General features: G+C 40.4%; 1 protein-coding gene across 1 annotated transcript in view; it reads left to right on the forward strand.

Moving 5' to 3' along the window:
- Positions 1–7,286: 7,286 nt before the first annotated feature.
- LOC112250079 (myosin light chain kinase family member 4-like) overlaps positions 7,287–27,044 on the forward strand; it is a 69,570-nt gene continuing 49,812 nt past the window's right edge. The window contains exons 1-2 of the mRNA XM_024419945.2: positions 7,287–7,613; positions 25,647–25,941. Coding sequence (XP_024275713.1) covers positions 7,558–7,613; positions 25,647–25,941 — 351 coding nt within the window. The 5' untranslated portion in view covers positions 7,287–7,557. The remainder of the gene's footprint in view (positions 7,614–25,646; positions 25,942–27,044) is intronic.

The raw sequence follows: 27,044 nt of genomic DNA on the forward strand, positions 1-27,044 counted from the left end.
GCTATTTCAACACCTCTTGCCACTATCTTTCCTCTTCAGCTATCCTATCCAATAAACAGAAAATACAAGAGGAGTGGGCCTTCAGAAAACAAAGAGAATTGCTATCTCAGAGCTGGACAACAAGGTTATAGGACTCTCTCCAATTAGTGTTCTATGATGACCTGTATCATTTACAGTAAGTTCTCCAGAGAAATGTAACCCATCTGTCATAGCAGCCCGTTAGGACTTGACTTCAAAAGGATTTAGAAGACAAACTTGAAAACACAAGACGTATCATTCAATAAAAATGAAAGGCTCTATTAAATCTGTAAAGCTGAATCATTATAGCTTCCTCAATAGAAAATCTCCGCTAAAGAGGAAACCTTGCCTTAAAATTTCAATCACTCTGTATAGCCTTAACTTCCGCAATGTGGATTGAATAGAGCCCGAAGAGTTTTATCCCATTTGTTTACAGAACATGTCATGGGGTTGTTAAATGACAGACATGTACAGTGGGGCAAAAAAGTATTTAGTCAGATGAGAGAGGCCTGTAATTTTCATCATAGGTACACTTCAACTATGACAGACAAAACGAGAAAAAAAATCCAGAAAATCACATTGTAGGATTTTTAATGAATTTATTTGCAAATTATGGTGGAAAATAAGTATTTGGTCACCTACAAACAAGCAAGATTTCTGGCTCTCACAGACCTGTAACTTCTTCTTTAAGAGGCTCCTCTGTCCTCCACTCGTTACCTGTATTAATGGCACCTGTTTGAACTTGTTATCAGTATAAAAGACACCTGTCCACAACCTCAAACAAAAAACAAAATACTTTTTTGCCCCACTGTATTTGTTTGAAACCTATCACTAGATGGTTTAATTTCAGAGAGACAAACAATCATGTTTTGTTGCAAAACACTATATATCCACCTCACTCTCAAAGAAAAAAGTAGCAAGGTTTTACACAGTCAAATGTGACTATGCAAATTAGTCATTTGTGACATCAATATTTAAAAATAAATATCTAAAAAAATGTATCAATACAGTAATATGAGATCTGTATGTAAAATACACAGGAGAACATTCCATTCCAGCTAAACAATAGATACATAGCATCTTGTAGCAAACCCCATTTTAATGCACATCTAAAATCTAATAATAGAAAAAATATATATATAATATTTTACAGACACATTAAGCATTCATTTCTTATGAAAAAACACAAACGTGAAAAATGTGTCTATATTGAGTTTTGGAAAATAAACTATTCAAACATAAGACGTATCCTCCCTATCATACATAGATATGTAATTCAGGCCAAATTCAGGCAGTGCAGCCTATGATAAACTTGACACCTTAGGGGACTACTATCCCAGCCAAAAACAAACGTTCCCACAACTTTAGAGAACGTTCCCTTAAGAGTCTCATTAGGTCATTACCAAGGACTGTTTCCAAGAGACCATTCCCTAAATGTCAAACAAAACTTACACAGACCATGGTTACTATCTTCTCGGAATATTCAGTATTAATATTCTACACGTTTCAATGGACCATTGCAAGAATATTCCAGTTTTCTGAGGGTTAGGAGAATAGTTCAACGTCACACAGAATATGGTTTCAGAATATAAGACGTGAATGTTCTAGACACTGGAACAAAACAATAAACGTGAATAAACTAAACAGTCCCGTGTGGCAACAAGCACTGACACGGAAGACAAACACCCCCAACTCAAAAGTGAAACCAGGCTACCTAAGTATGATTCTCAATCAGGGACAACGATTGACAGCTGCCTCTGATTGAGAACCATACTAGGCCGAACACAGAAATCCCAAATGATAGAAAAACGAACATAGACAACCCACCCAACTCACGCCCTGACCATACTAAAACAAAGACATAACAAAGGAACTAAGGTCAGAACGTGACACTGATTGGTGAACCACTGATCCATTTACAGCTCACCCCCACACACAGTGCTCTCAACATACTGCACAATGTTTCAACTTACATACGTGATTCCATTATGCATGTTTATTTATACAGTAATTATTATTCACAACTCTAGTTTCACAGTAATCTGATCTTCCTGCTACGCCACCATGTCTGCATCAGGTATCAGTTAATCTGACTATTTTCTCATCATTTATCTAATTTACTTAGTACAGCAATTTTAGGGTTTTCTATATACAGTAGTTGCCTAATTTTGGTGGGGCATTTTCATATGTTTTAATGCTACTTCTTAATCACTATGATAAATAAAATACTTTTTCTTGAGTGTAATCTTAACAGAGCTGAGATTTATTTCAAAGTGCAAAGTGTAGCAATACATTAACAGGAAGCTCGGAATGCTGTGAACCAAGAGGTTGTGAGTTCAAATCCCAGGAGTAGACATGTTGAATAATAATCATCACTGTATAAATGAACAATGGAATCATGTGTGCCAAATAATGTATGTCAGATGAAAGAATTGTGTGTGGGTGTCCCTAACCATGCCAACAGATAAAGTGCTGTGAATGGATTACTCAAATCCAATTTTATTGGTCACATACACATATTTAGCAGACATTATTGCGGGTGTTGCGAAATGCTTGTGTTCCTAGCTCCAACTGTGCAGTAGTATCTAACAAATTACAACAATACACACACATCTTAAAGTAAAAGAATGGAATTAATAAATAAATACATATTAGGACGAGCAATGTCTGGTTCACCAATCAGGGCTTTTCTTCTTCTTTGGGACCATCAGGCAACTTCCTAAGAACATCTTTAGGGACATTTTCGGAACAAGCCCGGGAACTAGACAAAAACCTCCAGTGGACCAATACAGAACGTCCTGTGCTGTAAACGTCCATAGACACAGGAATGTTTTTGCAACGTTCCCATGAAACGTGTCTAGAACATTAGTATCTCATATTCTGAGAACATGAGAACCATGTTCTGTGTATGTTTGGTGTGACTTTTGATTGTATATTCCCCAAACCATAAGAAAACTAGACACATGAATGTTCTTGCAACGTTCCCATGAAACGTGTCTAGAATATGAATATCTTATATTCTGAGAACATGAGAACCAGGTTCTGTGTATGTTTGGTGTGACATTGGTGGAATATTTTCCCAACCCACAGACAACTGGAACATGAATGTTCATGCAAAGTTCCTATGAAATGTGTCTATAACGTTCATATCTTAAGTTCTGAGAACATGGTAACATCGTTCTGGGTAAGTTCTATTTGACATTAAGGGAATGGTCTCTTGGAAACATTCCTTGCACATCATGGGAAAATGACCTAAGGAACATTGTCTACACAGGCAGACCAATTCAAATCTTTTTTTCCACTAATTGGTCTTTTGACTAATCACATCAGATCTTATCACATAATGATTTGTTTTAGAGCTGATCTGATTGGTCAAAAAGACCATTGCTCATAGTGTTATGAAAACAGAGAGCGAGAAAGAGAGTGATAGAGAAAAGAGGCATGAAGAGTGAGGGGAGCGCAGCGTGAAAGAGAGAGGGAAAGACAGAGCTGGGCTAAAGAGAGAGTAGATAGAACAGATGTTTAGAAAGGGAGACAGGTATGTGAGAGGAGAGCAAGAGCGAAGGAGGGGATATCGAGTAGAGGTAAAGGGAGAATACATGGGCCGTTCCTCTACTAGGTGCCTTTTCAGAAGTGTAACTTGGTAAAAAATGTTGATTTAACCTCAGTTTAACATTCTATCATACCCTGAAGCCCAAGGCAAATACTTGGTATTTTGTTTGAACGACTTAGTATCTCGTTTGAACTACTAAGTCATTCGAAAGAGATAAATCGTTCCAACGAGATACTAAGTCGTTTGAACAACTTACTTGTTGTTTTTTCTAATTAGGCCTCATTGGTTATGCAGTTATGCTTCTCAGACCGTTGTTGCAGCCATATATTCACTGACTCCATCCATTGATATGATTATTCATTGATAGTTTTTTTGATAGGGCTGCTATTGAATGCCACAGAATGTAAGTGGACCATGGTTATTTCACGGTTTTACCAATTTGACTTCAGATTCTGACGTTTATCCACATTTCTCCAAACGTCAAATTTCAAAGTGTTTTTGAATCTTTATTTGTTTACTAAGTCATTTAAATGAGATACTAAGTCATTAAAACTTGATACTGTCGTACAATTTTTTAAATTTGTTTTGCCTTTGGCTTCAGGGCACCTGTAAAAGCACATGTTCAACTTCATAAAAATCGTGTTTTCCCATCTCAAGCGGTTAAATAAAAAACAGACTAAAGTAAGTGCCTATTATATAAAATATATAAATAAAGTAACAGGGTTGACCATAATAGGGTCGACGATTTAAATCCCCTTGTGACAGGAGGAATGGATGCTTGTTGTGTGCAACAGGGAGTGGCAATTGAATTGAATCTTCACAAAACATATATTTTTTTACGTTGTTACAACATTTCTAGCCTGTCTATCTATGAGTAACACGGTTGACGTGTTATCCTCGACTGGCTCAGTTTTCTACCACAAAACACCAGAACATTTCCTAAAATAGTAGAACCAGCTCACCTGCTTTTACGCTATGATTTGACTATTAGATGTTCAGTGTTTCTTCTGAAAAAACCTTTTAGAAGGAGTACTTTTTCCATATTAAAAAGAGTTCAGCTCACGTTCAAAGGTTAACCTTAAAATGAGGGCCAGACGTAAATGAAACACTAATCACATTAAATAAATAATCATCTTCAGAAATGACCTTGTCAAAGAAACCAAATAACCATGGCTTTAAAATGATTGTGAAAAACTTGGAGAAATGTTGGGGTTAAGTGGGTTCAAATCTTCAAAGAAGTGACACAGGGTTGATGGAGGGACATTAGCAATCCAGCTAGCAATCCAGCTAGTACCAAATGTTCCGAGAACTATATGATTCTTGGAATTTCGTTACTTTAACGAAACGTTTCCTAAAAGTTGAAACATGGTTAAATGTAATAAATGTTTTGGTAATGCTCTAGCTTCGTTCTCCAACAGATGTGACATTGGGAGTGTTCTCAAATAGTTCAGAGAACGTTAAGAAACAAACGTTCTTATGTGGGTACTTCAGCATAATGTTTCCTACAGGTTTTCTCATGGTTCTATTTAAAGTCACGTTCTCAAATTGTTCAGAGAACGTTAAGAGACAATAGTCTTCTGTGGGAATTTCAGTACTTCCACAGAACATTCCACACAAGTTCCCATGTGGTTCTATTTAAGGTCCTATTTTACATATTTTTTATTCTGGGAATGTAAGAAACAATGAAACAATGTGTGACTTAAGCAATGGTCTCAGAACGTTCAGAGACTACACAGTTCTCCTTTATGTAATTTCTTGGCAATATTCTGGGAATGTAATAAAAAACAAGAATTCTACACATTAACATCAATCAGCTCTCAATTCCGTTCTCAGAACATGGAGAAAAAGTTCCATAGAAACCACAAGAAAACTTTAGTAACGTTCAGAAAACGTTCTAAGAATGTTATTTAAAAACATATTCATTCCATTCTCAGCGTCAACAGGGGTGTATTCATTATGTTTTGCAACGGAAACCATTTACCGTTTTAAGAACCAAACAGAAGAAATTAGAGCAAACAGAACAAAAGAGGTAGGAACCTACCTGCATTTATCCAATAGAAACTCTTGTAGAAACAGTTTTTGTGGAACAACCCATATAGAAGAACAGACTTGGGGGATTAGAGCAGTGAGTGCCAGTGACCCTTGGGGGTTACGAGTTGTTCAGCTGGACCATAAAAGTCCTAAATATACAGGTGGAGAGGGCCTTCCCACTCATAGCCTTATGGTTAACCGACTGTTAAACCTTATGGGTAAACTATATGCGTATATTTATGGTTAGCCATCTTCCACCCATAAACAATGACCTACAGTGTATTCTTCTATTCTATTTTTAACCCCTTTCTGTTGTTCCTCCCTTTACCCCTGTGTTCATGCCTTTAAACCCCCATCCCAGAATTGGCTTCCTATTTCGCAAAACAAAGCATCCTTCACTCATGCTGCCAAACATACCCTCGTAAAACTGACCATCCTACCGATCCTCGACTTCGGCGATGTCATTTTCAAAATAGCCTCTAATACCCTACTCAATAAATTGGATGCAGTCTATCACAGTGCCATCCGTTTTGTCACCAAAGCCCCATATACTAACCACCACTGCGACCTGTACACTCTCGTTGGCTGGCCCTCGCTTCATACTCGTCGCCAAACCCACTGGCTCCAGGTCATCTACAAGACCCTGCTAGGTAAAGTCCTCTCTTATCTCAGCTCGCTGGTTACCATAGCAGCACCCACCTGTAGCACGTGCTCCAGCAGGTATATCTCTCTGGTCACCCCCAAAACCAATTCTGGGGGTGACTGGAACGAACTACAAAAATCTCTGAAACTGGAAACACTTATCTCCCTCACTAGCTTTAAGCACCAGCTGTCAGAGCAGCTCACAGATTACTGCACCTGTACATAGCCCATCTATTATTTAGCCCAAACAACTACCTCTTCCCCTACTGTATTTATTTATTTATTTTGCTCCTTTGCACCCCATTATTTCTATCTCTACTTTGCACATTATTCCACTGCAAATGTACCATTCCAGTGTTTTGCTTGCTATATTGTATTTACTTCGCCACCATGGCCTTTGTTGCCTTTACCTCCCTTATCTCACCTCATTTGCTCACATTGTATATAGACATATTTTTCTACTGTATTATTGACTGTATGTTTGTTTTACTCCATGTGTAACTCTGGGTTGTGTATGTGTCGAACTGCTTTGCTTTATCTTGGCCAGGTCGCAATTGTAAATGAGAACTTGTTCTCAACTTGCCTACCTGGTTAAATAAAAGTGAAATAAAAATAAAATAAATAAAAAATCCTCTGTCCCTTCTTTAAACCCCCCAAAGTCCTAGTTGTCAGCCCTTTCTTACCCTTATTTCCCTTTCATCCGTCTCCGCTCTTCTCTCCTCATTCTCCCTTACCCCCCCCGCCTTGTCCCCCTCTCCCCCGTTGGGAGACACATGTCGCTACAGCATTCCAGGCATTCCATTATAACAAGCCACATTCCCTGGAACACTTCCTCACTCCCACCTGTTCCTGTGGTCCTGGAGGGGTGCAGATATATAAACCCTCCTCTAGTTTGTATGCCTCCTGCCCCCTACTCCCACTATACCACTCCTTCTCCACCTCCTGCTTCTATACCCCTCCTCCCCCTCTTAACCCCTATTCTCTCTATATACCTCTCCTGCCCCTCCTCTCCTCTGTACCCCTCCTTCTAACCCCCCAACCTCATCATCCCACTATATTCCTCCTCACCCCCTCCATAGTATTGATTCTTATCCCTTCAGGGCCACTACAGATCACACTAACTCCAGCCCTGTACACCGAGTTGTCTTACTAAACACACAAACGGGACAGAACAAATACTATTCTATTACCAGACTCGTCACCCCTGTGCTCAACTGAGCTGGGAAGTTTATCTTACTGTGCCCACTGCTCATCCCAGGAGAGAGGGACAGAAACAGTGGACAGAAGAGAAAGAGGAACTCCATCGATGAGATATGGGAGGGAAGGAGAAGAAGATTTTGGGCATTACTGATGTTCCGAAATACCAGGGGTGAGTGTCACTCAATCCAGTTTGCTTTTACAAATGAGCTGTGATAACCGTAAAAAGAAGACTTTGATAATGCAAAACAATAATTCAGCCAGTCTGACTTTAAAAAAACATATTTGCATTCTGGTATGGAAATAGATTAGAGCCCTTTTGGTTGAACCTCTTGTTAGCTTTTGTTGTTATTGTGTTGGTCTCTGTTATTCTACAGAGGTTCTGTGCAATCCCATGCATGCACAATAACAATGCTATGAACGTTAACACCCCAGCTAGCAAATAATGTTCTGAAATCCATGGGTTTCTTAGAGCTTGGTGAGAGTGTGGTTGTCCTATGATTATTTTGCATACAACCATCCCACAACTTTCTTGGAATGATGCAGGACAGTTGCTTGTCTTCGGAATATTCTCAGCACATTTAACGTTAACAGAACATTTCTTAAAAGTTTCAACATGGATACATTTCGTTTAAATCGGTTTGACGTTGGGAAGTTTCTAAAATATTTAAGAAAAGTACTGTGGGATTTTCAGTACTTAAGGATAACATTTCATACAGGTTTCCTCATGGTTCTATTTAAAGTCAGTACTACTGCATAACGTTTCCTACATGTTTCCTCATGGTTCTATTTAAAGTCAGTACTACTGCATAACGTTTCCTACATGTTTCCTCATGGTTCTATTTAAAGTCAGTACTACTGCATAACGTTTCCTACATGTTTCCTCATGGTTCTATTTAAAGTCAGTACTACTGCATAACGTTTCCTACATGTTTCCTCATGGTTCTATTTTAGGTAATGTTCTCAAATGATTCCGTGAATGTTAAGAAACAACGTTCTTCTGTGGGAGTTTCAGTACTTCCACAGAACATTCCACAAGTTCCGATGTAGTTCAATTTATGGTAATATTTTTACTACATTCTGGAAATGTGCTCAAAAATTGTGTAACTTAAGAGATGTTCTCAAAATGTCCAGAGAATATATGGCTGTCTATTATGGCAGTTCTTGGTAATATTTTGGAAATGTAAAAAGAAAATGGAACTCTACATATTAACATCAAATAGCTTTCAATTCCATCTTTTGAATTTTACCATAAAAATCACAAGAAAACGCTCAGGAAACGTTCTAAGAATGTTATTTAAAAACATATACATTCCGTTCTAAGAAAATGAAGAACCTTTTGCATAAAAAATACAAGAGAACTTTAGTAACATTCAGAAACGGTTCTAAGAATGTTATTTAAAAACATATATGTTCCGTTCTCAGTGTCAACAAAACTATCTCTAGCCTCTCTCTTGTTAAGTATGTTCAGGTGTGCTAAAATGAACAGCTTTGTATGCATAAAAAAACATGGCATGCTAGCTCCATCCTGGCGGTGCAGTTGTCTAATTCCTGGGGTAGAGAACAGAAGATCATGTGTCCTAATGTCCATGTGTCCTACTGTGCTTAGACTTCAAAGATGTTAACAGATGTTAAGATAAGATAACAGTGTAATTAAAAATGTATTTTTTAAATTGAGTGTGAAGAAAACTTTCAATAATAACTATAGCACATTTTTCGCAACATTGAGAGAATGTTCTCAGAATGCTATTTAATTACCTTCAAATAGCCTGTCTGACAGATACTTTTCCAACCGCTTACAAGAAGCCTGATGCAGGCCTATATCAGTCAACCTTTGGATGAGAATGTGATGGTCAATGGTATCGAAAGCCTTGGAAAGGTCTATAAATAAGGCGGCACAATGATTGTTATGATCCAAGCAATTTAAAACATAATCTAAAACAAGCGTAGCAGCTGAAACTGTACTATGTCCTGGTCTAAAACTGGATTGGTGCACATTCTTAACTGAGAGATAGTCCGGGATTCTAAAAGTTTGGAAAGACAAGATCGTTTGGAAATTGGACAGTAGTTATCTATGTCGGGAGGATTTCCTCCTTTATGTAGGGGGAAGGCATGTGTCGCTTTCCAGATCCTAGGGATAACACCAGAAACAACTGTTAAGTTAAACATCTAGGTCAGTGGTTCTGTACAAAGTGGGGAAGAGAGCTGCAGTGAGAAGGGATCACGTGTATCAATCTTTAACACAGCACTTCATACATCATAGACATCAAAGGGTTGAAATGAAAATAAATAGGTGGCCAGCTGAAGCAAAATGGCTATTAAAAGCGTTACAATTTTCCATTTTTGTCTAGGGACCACAGGCTGTCAAAACCTGCTGGGGCAATGAGGGGTTGGAGTTTTGTTTCAAATATTTGACCACTTCTCCAGAAATTGGCTGGATTACCACCACTCTCTGAGACACAACTCAAGACATTTGTTGATTTACTTTTTAACCAGGGATATACGTCTATTTCTCAAATCCCTGAAGGACTGCCAATCAGACATAGAATCAGTCCATTTAGCCGTGTTTAAAGTTGGGGTGAATTAGTTGAGTTATCAGCTGAGTTAGATTTAGCTGGGTACAAATATCTTTCAGCCCATCAAATGCTGGCATCAACCAATCTAGATTAAGATCATCCACTATCAGTAAGTCAGATTGAGCATGGTTAGACGGCAGGTCACACAATTTTATTTTCTAAGAACTCATACAGTATGGAGGCAGAGGGAGGGCGATAAATTCCCACTAGCTTCAGATTGCCATTTTTACCAAGTCCCACATTTAGGACTAGACATTCAAATTGCTTAGGGACAGAGTTTGTGATGGATACCACCACATTTAAATAGCTCTTTATGTATATGGCGACACCCCCTCCTCTGCCAACTCTATCATCTAAAAACATTATAACAAATCAGATACACATCAGAGTCCTTAAAAGACTTAGCCAAGATTCAGTTTAACCAGGATGTCCACGTTGGTTTGAAAGGCCGGAGTTACAATGAAATCCATTATCGAAAAATAACTTCTGGCTTTTACATGAATCAGTCCAAGGCTGCATCTGCAGGATTTTAGATCAGCCTGAGTTATAATACACACACAACATGTTCAACAGGTAACCCCCTACTTTGAAAAATGCCAAATCATCCAACTTCCAGTAGGGGGCCTAGTCACCTTCCTGACCACCCCCCAGCCATCCTCACATACTTTGTACTTCCTCATATTTTCGGGGTGCATGTCACTCCTGCTGCCCAGTGTGAGAGGCCTGATAAGGAGGAGGCCATCGTTGGATTTGTCTCCCACTTAAATTTTGGGGTTTACTGAAGCCAAGTGGGTGACTGAAGCCTGCTTGATTGAAGCAGGGTATATGGGTCCCCCTCCTATCCCTCTTCTCCCCTTCAATCTCTGTAGTTGGTTGCATCTCATAAAGCCTAAGTAATTCACTTTTATGTGATATGATATGATACGGGCAGCAGGGTACCCTAGTGGTTAGCGCATTGGGCTAGTAACCGAAAGGTTGCAAGTTTGAATCCCCGAGCTGACAAAGTACAAATCTGTTGTTCTGCCTCTGAACAAGGCAGTTAACTCACTGTTCCTAGGCCAAATAAGAATTTGTTCTTAACTGACTTGCCTAGTTAAATAAAGGGTAAAAAATATTTCTTTGTATAGTTTTTCCCCCCCAAGCATTCGGATGGGAGATGAATGTTACAAATTATACAAATCAATGGGTCCTGCATACTGTAGGGTGGCTGTGTACCTATATTTGGCTTAATGCCTCTAAAAATATTTTTATGTCAAATTATGTCTCACCATTATTTCTCAACTTTATTTATCATTAGTGTTAATGTTGATCAATATTTCAGCTATGCTGGCCAATTGTAAATGATCAAATAAATGTCTGATCAATGGATACAATTCTGAACAAATTGTCATTTATTGTCATTCATTTATAATGATAATTATGGCAGAGGCACCAATATATTGTCGAGGACACTAATTGTATACTGTTTTCATGTACATTCCCTCAATGTCTAAGTTTTTAAGGTGGCCCGGGCTTTACTAATTCTTATGAAGCAAGGTATCACTGAACTGTATTCTGTAATGAGTTACAAAACAATAGAAATGCAGTTGTGTATTGCTGCTTTTTACCTGATATCCAACAGTCCATGATCAGTTCTGTTGGCCATGAGATTATTTTGAGGAGAACATTTGTTGAGGCATACTATTTAAGCTCGGAGTGACATGTCGCCCATTGTTTGCCTTGTCTTCAATTACATGTGGCCATTGTTTACCGTGTTACCTGGCAACGACCACAACGGCGTTTCAAAGAGCTTATCAGTCAAGGTGAGCTCGTGAATTTAAAGCTCCCCGTCCACTCAAGCTTCCTGATAGTTAGAGATGAGAGAAAAGGTACAATTTCTTAATTTCTGAACATTTTAATAGCATAAAAATATTATAATGTTTTGGTCATTGAAAAGCTATTTTTACTTGGGAAATTAGGATGGACGTGCGGGATCTTTTCTTTCAGTTTTACCCGTCAGCAAATGTATGGCTTCGTCCCTACAACCAAAGTGAAACCAAAAACATGCATTCCCACAACTTCAAAGGAACCAAATGTGCTAGCTGGGACCTCTTTCCCTACGGTGTTGGTTTCATCCCCTGCAAGGTGATAGCTAACAATAAACTCTGCACAGGAACATTCACAGTTTAGCTATTGTAGATTTAATGGTGCCCCAATGAACATTTAATAGATTTTTAATACTATTGGCATACAGTATAGCAATTAGTGAGGAATATTAACCTTGTTATGAACCCCCCAAAAAATATTTGCATGCGTGTGATGCAAATATTTTTTGCATCACACGCATGACCTCTTGTTATATCATTTACATTTCAACTCAAAAACAAAAACCAATCAGGAAGGCTCTGCTGTTTGTAACACGGTACTCTGAAGGTAGTCAGCAGGCCACGCTGGCAGGAAAGACACTTGTATACATTTTAGGGAATTCACCTTTAAGATTATATGACAACACAAATCATTGAATATTTGAAGCTAATAATTATTCAACTGCCAGTACTGAACCCTTACTGAATTGAACCTTTGAAATGCAATGATAACAGATGCTATATTGTCTACTTCTCCACTTCTTAGTTCAATATACCTCGCTTTTTTACTTTATCAATATAATTACTTGTACTGCAAATAATAATGGAGCAAATGAGTGCTATAACAGTTACAGTATAATGCAGACTACAACATCAACACCTCCAACTGCAACAGTTTCACATGTCTGCACAGAGAGATGAGGTACACATGCAGAAATTCACAGCAGGGAGATCTGAATGTGAGATTCCATCATGATTATTTTTTGTAATGCCGAATGTGAGTCCATCTGCTGCATACTAAAATAAGGACACTCGGGCTTGCTGTGGAATGATTTAAGATACTCTTTGAAGATGGTTTCAGATGGTTTCATGTGCCTTCATGTTTGTTTGCCGCATACATGCAGGCCTATAGACTTGGGATTAGGTTATGGAGCATTTAGGTGTTGTAATTGTATACACCCCCAGTCCAGCCTTTCAGTAAAAGTAATGGTGATGATACTGTGATACTCTGATCTCTGTGTGTGTGCGTGTGTGTGTGTGTGCGTGCATGCGTGTGTGTGTGTGTGTGTGTGTGTGTGTGTGTGTGTGTGTGCGTGCGTGCGTGTGTGTGTGGAGGAATGTTGTTGGCTTGAATGGAGAGAATAAACTTGCTGATAGCTCACATATTATATTCAATTTATTTGGCATTAACCTACTATTAATTAGTGAAGTGGACTCTGTCACAGTGTCAGTTAGAGAGATAACGTCACGCAATCACACATCCTCTCTTTGAGGGCCTCTAAAGACAGGGGACAAGGGACAAACACAATCTACTTGGCCTCCTTTGGGATCTTTCTGGTAAACTGTGTTCATGTTTGGATAGTGTCGTCAATTAGTCTGGGGGTATTTGGAGATCTACACATTAGACTCTGGCTAAAGGCCTGGGAGCTGCCAGTCAGATCTACACGCTAGTCTCTGGGCTAAAATCCTGGGAGCTGCTAATCAGATCTACACGTTAGTCTCTGGGCTAAAAGCCTGGGAGCTGCTAATCAGATCTACACGTTAGTCTCTGGGCTAAAAGCCTGGGAGCTGCTAATCAGATCTACACATTAGTTTTGGGGCTAAAAGCCCGGGAGCTGCTAATCAGATCTACACGTTAGTCTCTGGGCTAAAAGCTTGGGAGCTGCTAATCAGATCTACACATTAGTTTTGGGGCTAAGAGCCCGGGAGCTGCTAATCAGATCTACATGTTAGTTTTGGGGCTAAAAGCCCGGGAGCTGCTAATCAGATCTACACGTTAGTCTCTGGGCTAAAAGCTTGGGAGCTGCTAATCAGATCTACACGTTAGTCTCTGGGCTAAAAGCCTGGGAGCTGCTAATCAGATCTACACATTAGTTTTGGGGCTAAGAGCCCGGGAGCTGCTAATCAGATCTACACGTTAGTCTCTGGGCTAAAAGTCTAGGAGTTGCCAGTCAGATCTACACATTCGTTTCTGGGTTAAAAGCCAGTCAGGGCCAAAACTGGATTAAAAAATATTTGTATCAACATAACAAGGTTCTACAACTGAGACAAAAACGGAACAAGTTCCAGAGACATGTGACTAACAGAAATGGAATAATGTGTCCCTGAACAAAGGGGTGGGGGGGTCAAAATCAAAAGTATGGCCACCAGCTGCATTCAGTACTGCAGTGCATCTCCTCCTCATGGACTGCACCAGATTTGCCAGTTCTTGCTGTGAGATGTTACCCCACTCTTCCACCAAGGCACCTGCAAGTTCCCGGACATTTCTGGGGGGAATGGCCCTAGCCCTCACCCTCCGATCCAACAGGTCCCAGACATGCTCAATGGGATTGAGATCCGGGCTCTTCGCTGGCAATGGCAGAACACTAACATTCCTGTCTTGCAGGAAATCACACACAGAACGAGCAGTATGGCTGGTGGCATTGTCATGCTGGAGGGTCATGTCAGGATGAGCATGCAGGAAGGGTACCACATGAGGGAGGAGGATGTCTTCCCTGTAACGCACAGCATTGAGATTACCTGCAATGACAACACGCTCAGTCTGATGATGCTGTGACACACCGCCCCAGACCATGACGGACCCTCCACCTCCAAATCGATCCGGCTCCAGAGTACAGGCCTCGGTGTAACACTCATTCCTTCGACGATAAACACAAATCCGACCATCACCCCTGTTGAGACAAAACCGTGACTCGTCAGTGAAGAGCACTTTTTGCCAGTCCTGTCTGGTTCCGCGACGGTGGGTTTGTGCCCATAGCCAATGTTGTTGTCGGTAATGTCTGGTGAGAACCTGCCTTACAACAGGCCTACAAGCCCTCAGTCCAGCCTCTCTCAGCCTATTGCGGACAGTCTGAGCACTGATGGAGGGATTGTGCGTTCCTGGTGTAACTCGGGCAGTTGTTGTTGCCATCCTGTACCTGTCCCGCAGGTGTGATGTTCGGATGTACCGATCCTGTGCAGGTGTTGTTACAGGTGGTCTGCCACTGCGAGGACGATCAGCTGTCTGTCCTGTCTCCCTGTAGCGCTGTCTTAGGCGTCTCACAGTACGGATATTACAATTTATTACCATGGCCACATCTGCAGTCCTCATGCCTCCTTGCAGCATGCCTAAGGCAGATGAGCAGGGACCCTGGGCATCTTTTTTTTGGTGTTTTTCAGTCAGTAGAAAGGCATCTTTAGTGTCCTATGTTTTCATTACTGTGACCTTAATTGCCTACCGTCTGTAAGCTCCGTTCCACAGGTGCATGTTCATTAATTGTTTATGTTTCATTGATCAAGCATGGGAAACAGTGTTTAAACCCTTTACAATGAAGATCTGTGAAGTTATAAGGATTTTTACGAATTGTCTTTGAAAGACAGGGTCCTGAAAAAGCCATGTTTCTTTTTTTGCTAAGTTTACAAATACAGATACGTGTTTGTTGTGCTTAAGATCCTGGAGTGCATCGTTAAGCTATGCACAGAGCTTCATAGACCCCTTCAAAGTCTCTAGACTCTTTCTCTTGTTCTCCGTCCAGCGTGCTCTATTTCTCGCTCGCTCACACACACAAACATTTACCACGCATACGCACATTGTGAAACGCAATACCGCGTTGTCTCACATTTTTCTTCTCTGTATGTCAATCCTATATTTAGCACTTTGTTGCTATCCCACATTCTCCCAGACTGCTTTATAACAAACTGTCATTTACCAATGGAGTTTTCCATTTCTGGTGATAGCATGCCTTCCTTTAACCCCTTTAACCTCTGTCCACAACCTTTGACCTGCCACCACTCTGCCCCTCTGATGCCCCAAAATAACCCTCTTTAAAGCAGGTGATCCCCAGTCACAACTCCGTGGGGTGACCCAAAGCGCCCTTGAGAAACACTAAGGTCCCTGAGGTTCTCTGCGGTCTGTTCTGGTCTGCGTCCTAAGTGGCTCCCTATCCACAGGCCTCATAAGACTTGTCTAACGGTCCCCCGGTACTAGTTGAAAAAAAAAATGAATGGAAAGTACATTATATGGACACTGTTTAGTGCCAAAAATAAGGGGTTAAATAGATGTAAAAAAAATAGAACAAATATTTCCTAATCTTTCTTGTATCTCTCAGAAATAGGAAATACACTTCAGAACAAACTTCCTTTAGATTTTTTTTGGGGGGGGGCTATTTGTTGTTTCAAGTATTGAATCTGTTATTCAATGTGTTTGTATGGGTTAATAGCACTAAGGCCAAATAAAATGTTTCATCAAATATTTTTTGAAATATTATTTTTAGTTATACTTCAAGGGATCTTACAATTCTAAATCAAATACCTAGATTATCCTTCGGTATGACCTTCTTCAAAAAATATGTATGGTTTAGTGGAACCCCCCTCCCCTGGTTTAGACAGGGCTTAGACTGTTCAGTGCCAAAAATAAGGAGTTAAATAGATGTAAAGAAAATAACAAATGTTTCCTGATCTTTCTTAAATATATTTTTTGTACCTTTATTTAACTAGGCAAGTCAGTTAAAAGAAAAAATTCTTATTTACAATGACAGCTTAGGAACAGTGGGTTAACTGCCTTGTTCAGGGGCAGAATGACAGATTTTTTACCTTGGGGATTTGATCTAGCAACCTTCTGGTTACTGGCCCAACACTCTAACCACTAGGCTACCTGTCCTCCCCAGGTATCCTTATATTTCACAGATATAGGACAGACACTTCAGAACAAACTTTCTTTTGATTTTTTTTGGGGGGGGCTATCTGTTGTTCCATGTAGTGAATCTGTTATTCAATGCGTTTATATGGGCAAACAGAAGTAAGGCCCAAAATAATGTATATATTTTTTTATCTTAAAATTCAAAATCAAATAGCTACATAGATTATCCTTAGGTATGACCTGCTTATAACACTTCCATATAGCATTTCTCAATCACAGTCCATCAGATCAGTTTTAGTCCTGTCCTCCGCATATGGTCCAAATTCTGACACCTCAATCTATCCCATTATCTTTGCATCTCTATACCCTCCTCCTTTCTACTAACCCATCCACTCACCCACCCACCACAGACAGAAACGTGGTATTACAACCCTTGCACTGGGACCACTAAGGAGTCTAACAGCCATGTCTCTGGGCAGCTACTGTATAGTCCTAGAGATAGTGATAGGAACTTATCATTGGTTTACACGTTTCCTCTTTGTGAGATGTGTAATTACCACTGTCCAGATACATGATTTGGTATAGTCTTGTAATGCTTTTGTGTAGATATTTGTACATATTTTGAACTTACTTTTTACATTTTTAAATTTACTTATCTATTTTTTTACTTAACACATATTTTTCTTAAAACCACATCGTTGGTTAAGGGCTTGTAAGTAAGCATTTCACTGTAAGGTCTACATACACCTGTTGTATTCGGCGCATGTGACAAATACAATATGATTTGATTTTGATTTGTGTTAGGTACAATTTGAAATCGGTCCAACTCAAGGTGTCATAAAAAAATGCCCCCTCCTCCCCAACCTTCAAAATATTTTCACATTACCCTCCCCTTGTACCGTAAAATAAATGCACACCCTTCCCTCCCATAGAAAACTAAAAATAATGTTTTACGACCACAAATAACAATAACTGTAGCGACCCTGTGTTTATAAACGTAGATATCAACTTTGCCATTTTCGCATGTTTTTGTGGCACAGTCAATGCAACGCAGGGCTATGGGCTAGAAGTTGAGGGTTCACCGACCACCACAAACGACCTCACTCCCCCTGCCTGTTCCATTAATTACAGTACGATCAGAGGCAGCTGCAGACAATGATCAGCTAGGGGGAAATCAGACTTTCCACATTTTGATGCCATATTTATAATTATGTAAAATATATGCAACACGTTTTCCGCCAACAGGTTTCTGTACCAATGCACCACGCAACCAATAAACAAAGCATACCAACTTCGGGAACTTCAATATCAAGGTTTGCATTTTCAACACCACAGTAAATAGACTATGTGAATCTCAACAACCAGAAAATGCATCCCTCCCTACCTTGTAGGCCTACCCAGTATCGAAGGCTGGGTAGGCCTACAGTCATGAAACTTTTTGCCGTTTTGTAACAGATGTATCTTTCCATTAATCAAATGGCCGCTGCAGAGTTTGGATTGATTTGATTTGTCGGTAAAAAAATCCATATATAAACACAGCACAGTGATTTTAAAAGTGCAAAATAAAGTCGGGACTTATTTCCATTGTGGTTAGCATAAATACAGAAACATGTATACAGACACATTACAGAGATACAGACAAATAAATGCTCAACCTCCAGATGAGAGGGGGTTAAAGTACAATTCTAACAAGTTTGTTTTGGCTTGTCTGTAGCTTATTCTTTCGATCAGGGATCATCAACCAGATTCAGCCACGGGCCAATTTTGTTCTTGAACGGATGGTCGGGGTGCCGGAACATAATTACGAATAATTTGTAGACTGCAAATTGACCACAAAAAGCCCAAATACATATGATATTTCACTAAAACATAATCATTTCAAACCTTGCTTACATTTGATTACAATGACGCGTCTCTCTATTTTGCATAGGAATACTTCAGAACATGTTCTTAAATTAAAATCACTTTTAGCTGATTTCCTGGTGTTTTCACAGTCTCATGTCCAGCAAAGAAAATTCCACCCCAAAATGTTTATTTCATTTGTAGTTAATTGCTGAGGAGTATTTCTGTCCTTTTGTGGGAAAAAACTCATTCTGATTGGCTGGGCCCTGGCTCCCAAGTGTGTGGGCCTATGCCCTCCCAGGCTTACCCGTGGCTGTGCCCCTGCCAAGTCATGTGAAATCTATAGATTAGGGCCTGATTTCCTTATGTGAACTGGAACTCAGTAAAATGTTTGAAATTGTTGCATGTTGTGTTTCTATTTTTCTTCAGTATATTTTGGACAAACGTATGCATACCTACAGGAGCCCTTTGTAGTAGCCTATTTAGATTAAAACATTGTGACTGGTTGTATTTATGCCACATATAAAAGCTAATACATTTAAAAAGTTAAATGATACATATTTAGGATATATTGAAGCATTAGGTTCTAGGTTCGCGGTGAATAGCCGCTCGGATTGGAGAAGAGGCAGGCAGAGCACACATTAAACTTTACAGAATAACTTGGCCTGCCGGGACATACATTATACAGTGGGGAGAACAAGTATTTGATACACTGCCGATTTTGCAGATTTTCCTACTTACAAGGCATGTAGAGGTCTGTAATTTTTTATCATAGGTACAATTCAACTATGAGAAATGGAATCTAAAACAAAAATCCAGAAAATCACATTGTATGATTTTTAAGTAATTAATTAGCATTTTATTGCATGACATAAGTATTTGATACATCAGAAAAGCAGAACTTAATATTTGGTACAGAAACCTTTGTTTGCAATTACAGAGATCATACATTTCCTGTAGTTCTTGACCAGGTTTGCACACACTGCAGCAGGGATTTTGGCCCACTCCTCCATACAGACCTTCTCCAGATCCTTCAGGTTTCGGGGCTGTTGCTGGGCAATACGGACTTTCAGCTCCCTCCAAAGATGTTCTATTGTAAGTGCTATTGTTGTGAAGTGGAAACGTTTAGGAGCAACAAAGGCTCAGCCGCCAAGTGGTAGGCCACACAAGCTTATAGAACGGGACCGCCGAGTACTGAAGCGCGTAAAAATCGTCTGTCATCGGTTGCAACACTCACTACCGAGTTCCAAACTGTCTCTGGAAGCAACGTCAGCACAATAACTGTCTTTCGGGAACTTCATGAAACGGGTTTCCATGGCCGAGCAGCCGCACACAAGCCTAAGATCACCATGCATAATGCCAATGTTGGCTGGAGTGGTGTAAAGCTCACCACAATTTGACTGTGGAGCAGGGGGAACACGTTCTCTGGAGTGATGAATCACGCTTCACCATCTGGCAGTCCGATGGACGAATCTGGATTTGGCAGAAGCCGGGAGAATGCTACCTAAAAAAATATACCATGATGAAGACATCTTGTCTGTCGAAACGTTGGACATAAATATTTTTGCATCTGAGCTCCTAGAGTGTGTGGCTCTCCTTTATTTTTTAACTGTTCTACTCCGCTAGTCAGCACCTTGCCTAAATAGGTGTGCATTTCTTTCGCCTCGGGAGAACGCTACCTGTCTGAATGCATAGTGCCAATTGAAAAGTTTAGTGGAGGAGGAAAAATAGTATGGGTATGTTTTTCATGGCTCGGGCTAGGCTCCTTAGTTCCAGTGAAGGGAAATCTTTTAACGCTACATCATACAATACATACATTCTAGACAGTGCTTCCAACTCTGTGGCAACAGTTTGGGGAAGGCCCTTTCCTGTTTCAGCATGACAACGCCCCCGTGCCCAAAGCAAGATCGGTGTGGAAGAACTTCACTGGCCTGCACAGAGCTCTGACCTCAACCACATCGAACACTTTTTGGATGAATTGGAAAGTTGACTGCAAGCCAAGCCTAATCGCCTAACATCAGCGCCCAACCTCACTAATGCTCTTGTGGCTGAATGGAAGAAAGTCCCTGCAGAAATGTTCCAACATCTAGTGGAAAAATCTTCCCAGAAGAGTGGAGGCTGTTATAGCAGCAAAGGGGAGACCAACTCCATATTAATGCCCATGATTGTGGAATGAGATGTTCAACGAGCAGGTGTTCACATACCTTTGGTCTTGTAGTATATGTGGCCACATTATTATTGGCCGAACTAATGCAAATGGAATGAAACATTCCATTTGCAGCTGTATAAACAGGGCTTTTGCACCATTATTCAAATTGCATTTTCACTGAAGCCTAGAGTAGAGTTTTGTACTCACTTGAAACAATAATGCAATTATTCATTACATTGTGGTGTTATAGGGTAGTCTAGGTAGGGTCATTTGAAAATGATATTGTCTCTAAGCAAGATCATTAGGGGAGCTTTTTGTCTCATGTCTTCGCTTTTCTTTCATGAGATGCACATGCACTCTCCGCTATCTCAGCTTGTCCTAATTTGTTCTTGTGGATTCATGTTGAAAATTGTAGCATTGAATGCTTTTTTAAAAATGTGTGCTATGACTGCTAGTAGGCCTATTGCATATCTGGACAAACGATCCACCTACCAACTATTTTCACTATGAATGGTGGATAGAGGGCAGGATAGACAGTTAGATTGGTAAACTATATTGACCTGTGGTATAGTGAAAGTTAGAGTGAAAATGCGTACATAAGGCAAGTGCCAAAGGCAAGTGCCAAAACACCTTGATATAAGGGAGGCGGGTGCAAGCAGATGAGGAAATGTGGCTATGATGGAAGAAATGATCTAGTAAAACCTGCAAAAGAGTGAATGTGAACTAGTGAAAAAAACGTACAACCCTTTCCCGTGCCCAATAAAAAACAACACAACCCTCCCCTATTTTGGAAAGTCCCTTACTTTTTTTGGTTTAGTTGACTAATTCGACCATTGAAAAAAAATAAACAAGCACACATAACTTGAAAAAGCCATACATTCATTTTTATTTTATTTCATTTAATTTAGCTAGGCAAGTCAGCTAAGAACAAATTCTTACTTACAATGAAGGCCTACCAAAAGGCAAAAGGCCTCCTGCGGGGATGGGGGCTGGGATTAAAAATAAAAATATAGGACAAAACACACCACGACAAGAGAGACAACACAACACTACATAAAGACGACAACATAGCATGGCAGCAGCACATGACAACACAGCATGGTAGCAACACAACATGACCACCACATGGTAAGCAACACAAAGCAGGATACAAACATTGTTGGGCACAGACCACAGCACAAAGGGCAAAGAAGGTAGAGACAACAATACATCAAGCAAAGCAGCTACAACTGTTAGTAAGAGTGTCCGTGACTGAGTCTGCACGAAGAGATTGAGATAAAACTGTCCACTTTGAGTGTTTGTTGCAGCTCGTTCCAGTCGCTAGCTGCAGCGAACTGAAAAGACTAGCGACCCAGGAACACATGAGTAAAGCCATTGAGGATAACACACAATAAAGTCTGGGACTTATTTCCATTTGTGGTCCTCTTGAAGCAAGATGGCTAGGTAAGATCCAACACGGTTGAACACAGTATGACAGCGAGGTAATAAAACAGAAAACGAAGAAGAACATCTATCTCATCATTGTAGTTACATCATAGGGGTCATTCATATGGGCACAGAATACAGTTTTATACTTTATTTTTTTAAAGCTGCCCAGAGAGGACGTCATTTTGATGGGAAGAGGCAACTCATTCCCCTCTGAGGCTCCAGTATCCAATAAATGACCTTTCCCAGCGTTATACCGGAACCTGTATAAGCACACATTAGCAACACCTGATCTGGTGCTGTGAATGTGTGCATTCCTAACACAGGGAAAGTAAATCAGTTAGATATCTGGGCGCAGAACCATAAATAGTCCTGTAAACCAAACCCAGTCTAGGTTTGAGGCTAGGGGACACCCTAGCCTCAACAGGCAGCCAGTTAAGTTCCTGAAAGCAGCTCCTGCCTATGTAGGTATGTGAACTCACCTTTAATACTACCCTGGTCAGCTTATTCTGGGCTATCTGGAGCTTCCCTTTCATAAGCTTAGATAGAAGTACTAGCGTAGTCAAAATGTCATTGAATGAGGGCAGTGGCTAGCACGTTCATGGAGTCCTTATCAAGCAGCTTGGACTTTCTAGACCAACAGTCCTGGCATTAACCTTCCCTAGCACTTTAGTGGCGATGCTCACACCTCCCAAGCTTCCATCAAGGATACATCCCAGGGAGCTATCAGAGGTTTTAGTAGTCAGCACCTCAACCCTAGCTCTACTCTGATTTCAGAGGACCTACTCAATTTAGGTCTGGATGCAAAAACAATTCCCTCAGATTTACCTAAGTGTAGAGATAGCGTATTATCTCCAATCCATTTGTTAATTTTAGTAAGCTCTGCGCTAAGTATTCTCTCCAACATAGTTTTACTTTTGTGAGACACCAGAGGTGTAGAGTCATCGGCATAAAGGAAAAGACGGCAAGAACAACCATCTTTCATATTGTTAATCTACAGTAGAAACAGTAGAGGCCCAAGCACCCTCCCCTGCGGAATGTCACAACTCATTGGTTTTGCCTGACACAGTGAACCATTAACCTCTACTACTTGCTCCCTACTTGATAAATAGGACTACAGTGGATAACTGTATCAAAGGCCTTTTGTAGGCCAAGCAGTACCATTCCACAGAGATTTTTTTCATTAATCTCTTTCCAGATGAATCAAATCAAATCAAATGTTATTTGTCACATTCGCCAAAATGCTTACTTACAATCCCATAATCAACAATGCTGTTGTGAGAAAAATAAGTGTTAAGAAAGTATTTACTAAAATAAACTGAAGTAAAAAATTAAAAAATTAAAAATAATTAAAGAGCAACAGTAAAATAACATAAGGCTATATACAGGGGGTACTGGTAGAGAGTCAATGTGGGGGGGGGCACAGGTTAGTCAAGGTAATTGAGGTAACATGTACATGTAGGTAGAGGTAAAGTGACTATGCTTAGATAATAAACAGAGAGTAGCAGCAGTGTAAAAATGGGAGTGGGGGGTAATGCAAATAGTCTGGGAAGCCATTTGATTAGCTGTTCAGAAGTGTTATGGCTTGGGGATAAAACCTAAACTTGGTGTTCCGTTACCGCTTGTCATGCGGTAGCAGAGAGAACAGTCTATGGCTAGGGTGGCTGGAGTCTTTGGCCATTTTTAGGGCCTTCCTCTGACACCGCTTGGTATAGAGGTCCTGGATGGCAGGAAGCTTGGCCCCAGTGATGTACTGGGCCATACGCACTACCCTCTGCCGTGCCTGCGGTCGGAGATCGAGTAGTTGCCATACCAGGTTGACGATGCAACCAGTCAGGATGCTCTCGATGGTGCAGCTGTATAGCTTTTTGATGATCTTAGGTCCCATGCCAAATCTTTTCAGTCTCCTGAGGGGGAATAGGTGTTGTCATGCCCTCTTCAAGACTGTCTTGGTGTGTTTGGACCATGATATTTTGTTGGTGACATGGACACCAACGAACTTGTAGTCAGTCAAGTAGTAGACATGAATCAGTTGAGTATGTTCTACTAAAACCTGACTGAAAATCATACATTAGACTTTGTTTGTTGACATAATTCATACATTTTCTCATGAACAAATCTCTCCAGGATCTTTGATGTTATACTGGGGATGGATACAGGCCTATAATTCCCAGGGCCAGACTATCCCCTTCTAATACAGAGGTATAGCTTTTGTCTGTTTCATGTCCCTGGGAAAGATGCCTTGTTCAATTTGCTCAGCAGAATCTATAAGAAACCTGGCAGGAATAGTATCCAGGCCTGTGGCTTCTTATATAATGTAGAAGTTGCTTTAAATGTTGAGAAATAAACCGTGTGTGGAACAGGACAGAAATAGGCAGGAAGAACAGGTGTGTTCCTGACAGGCTGTGTGGTTTCAACATTGCTGACTGAGATTGTCTTGAAATCCAACACTGAGAAATAGTCCCTTGATTCTGAGGAAGAAGAAATAGGACCTTGAGGGGGAGGTTTAGGATGGGACGGAGGCGGTAGGACTTGTGCTAACTTGAACCTGCAGACCACTGGCCCTTGATGACGTCTGTAAAATCCTTTATGAACACTAATGAGCCGAGCCAAGCTGCACTGTTCTGACTTGGCCACGAATCCCTGTAGTTGCTGGAACCCTGCTGGAGAGGACAGTGTAATAAGATAATATCCACACCAGTGCAGTATGATTAGGGTCAGCACAATACTAACTTGAGCCTGCTGACTACTTGCTGATCTGGTGATATAAGTGTCTCACAGACTCATACAGTTTTAGGAACTATTAAGAATCATTTGAAGTTGTTGTTTGGCACAGTCAAGTTCCCAAATCATCAAAACCAGACAGAATTGGGTTTCCTGAAAGCACTAAGATCATCTTACATCTATTATAGGCAACAGACAAAAATTATGCAACTTAGTGTTTCGAAGCTTTATAGAAACTCACCCCAAAGGACTTGTCATGCTATATACACTTGTTGAGATTACCTTTGTAATTGTAAAAACTGGGAACACCAATGCCGCTATGCAGTTACATCCAATGAGTGTACAAAACATTAGCAACACCCGACTATGATCATAGACTGACCAGGTGATTCCAGCTGAAAGCTATGATCCCTTGTTGATGTAACTTGTTAAATCCATAATTGAGACATGAATTGTATGTGTGTCATTCAGAGGGTGTATCAGTATAGATTCCTCCTCCGTATCATCACTCAACAGAGTTAGATTGTAAAACTGTCCCACTGGCATGGAGGATTAGCAAGATTAGTGAGGGAGAGCTTTACAGCTACCGGTATTTCAAAGCACTGCCACCATCTCCAGATATAGACTGCTTCAACAGAGCTGGAAACTGATGGATGATTGAATGATACTGTATTAGGACCTGTAAATCTGCAATTCAGTATCAGATGAGAAAAACAAATTCCCTCTCAGGAGCAATAAAATAGTATAATATTTGATTCTATTTCAAACTGATCTCATTTTGTTTGTTTGTTTGACGTTGCTGTTGTAGGTCAGATAAGAAGCCTTCTCCGTGCTCTGAGGGTTGTGGTAGTGAGTCGACCTCAGGAAGCAGGAAGCAATATGGAAAAGTCCATCAGACCCAGACGTCGGGGCTACTATGGTCCCAGCCCTGCTCCAACTCCTCCCCTGCTGGGGACAAGATGGAGCGGCTAAAGGTGATCCGTAACCATAGCAACAGCCTTTGTCTGGGTCGTCTGGCGTTCTTCAGACACCTGGAGAAGGTGGAGACCATGAGGAGCTTCTGGGAGCTGAAGCATGTGGAGCTGGAAGGAGACCCACAACAGGTAGGCCTTTACGCCCGAACACTCATTACCTGTACTCCTCATCTTCTTCTCTATACCCCCAAACCTCATTCATACCCTAACCCTCTTATATACTCATCCTCTAACCTATACCCATCCATCCTCTTACCCTTTACCCTCGACAGGTAGGGTCTTCACCCCATTCCTCAACTGTATCAAATCAAAGTTTACTGGTCACCTACACAGATTTGCAGATGTTATTGCAGGTGCAGCGAAATGCTTGTGTTTCTAGCTCCAACAGTCCTGTAAAAAGTAAGGCTATCACCCCCGATCCTCACCTTTATCCCTCTCCAACAGGTAAGTCTTGCAACCAAATCCTCACCTGTACCCCTCATCTGCTGGCTTGCCTCTGAAGCTAAGCAGCTTTGGTCCTGGTCCAGCTGCTGCTGGAAGTGGTGTTGGAGGGCTAGTAGGAGCAATGGTGGGAAAAGTACACAATTGTAATACATGAGTAAAAGTAAAGTTACGTTAATAGAAAATGACTGAAGTGAAAGTCACCCATTAATACTTCAGTAAAAGTCAAAAAGTATTTGGTTAAAAATATACTTAAGTATCAAAATAACGTGTAATTGCTAAAAATCTACTTAAGTATCAAAAGTAAAAGTATATTTTACAGATAGCCAGTGGCACACTCCAACACTTAGACCTAATTTACATAATTTAATGAGTCCGCCAGATCAGATGCAGTAGGGATGACCAGGGGTTTTCTCTTGATAAGTGTGTGAATTGGACCAGTTCCCTGTCCTGCTAAGCATTTCAAATGTAATGAGTACTTTTGGGTGTCAGGGAAAATGGAGTAAATGGAGTAAAAAGTACATAATTTTCTTTCAGAATGTAGTGAAGTAAAGGTAAAAGTTGTCAAAAATATAAAAAGTAAAGTACAGATACCCCCAAAAACTTCTTAAGAAGATCCCTGTACAGGGACAGCAGCCATAACAGGGGTAAAAGCTGTCAAAAATATAAAATGTAAAGTACAGATACCCCCCAAAACTTCTTAAGAAGTACTTTAAAGTATTTTTACTTAAGTACTTTACACCACTGAGTAGGAGGCACGACAGGCAATAGTTAGGCACTATAGGCTAATG

This window comes from Oncorhynchus tshawytscha, linkage group LG01, assembly GCF_018296145.1.
Source record: "Oncorhynchus tshawytscha isolate Ot180627B linkage group LG01, Otsh_v2.0, whole genome shotgun sequence".
Taxonomy (NCBI): domain Eukaryota; kingdom Metazoa; phylum Chordata; class Actinopteri; order Salmoniformes; family Salmonidae; genus Oncorhynchus; species Oncorhynchus tshawytscha.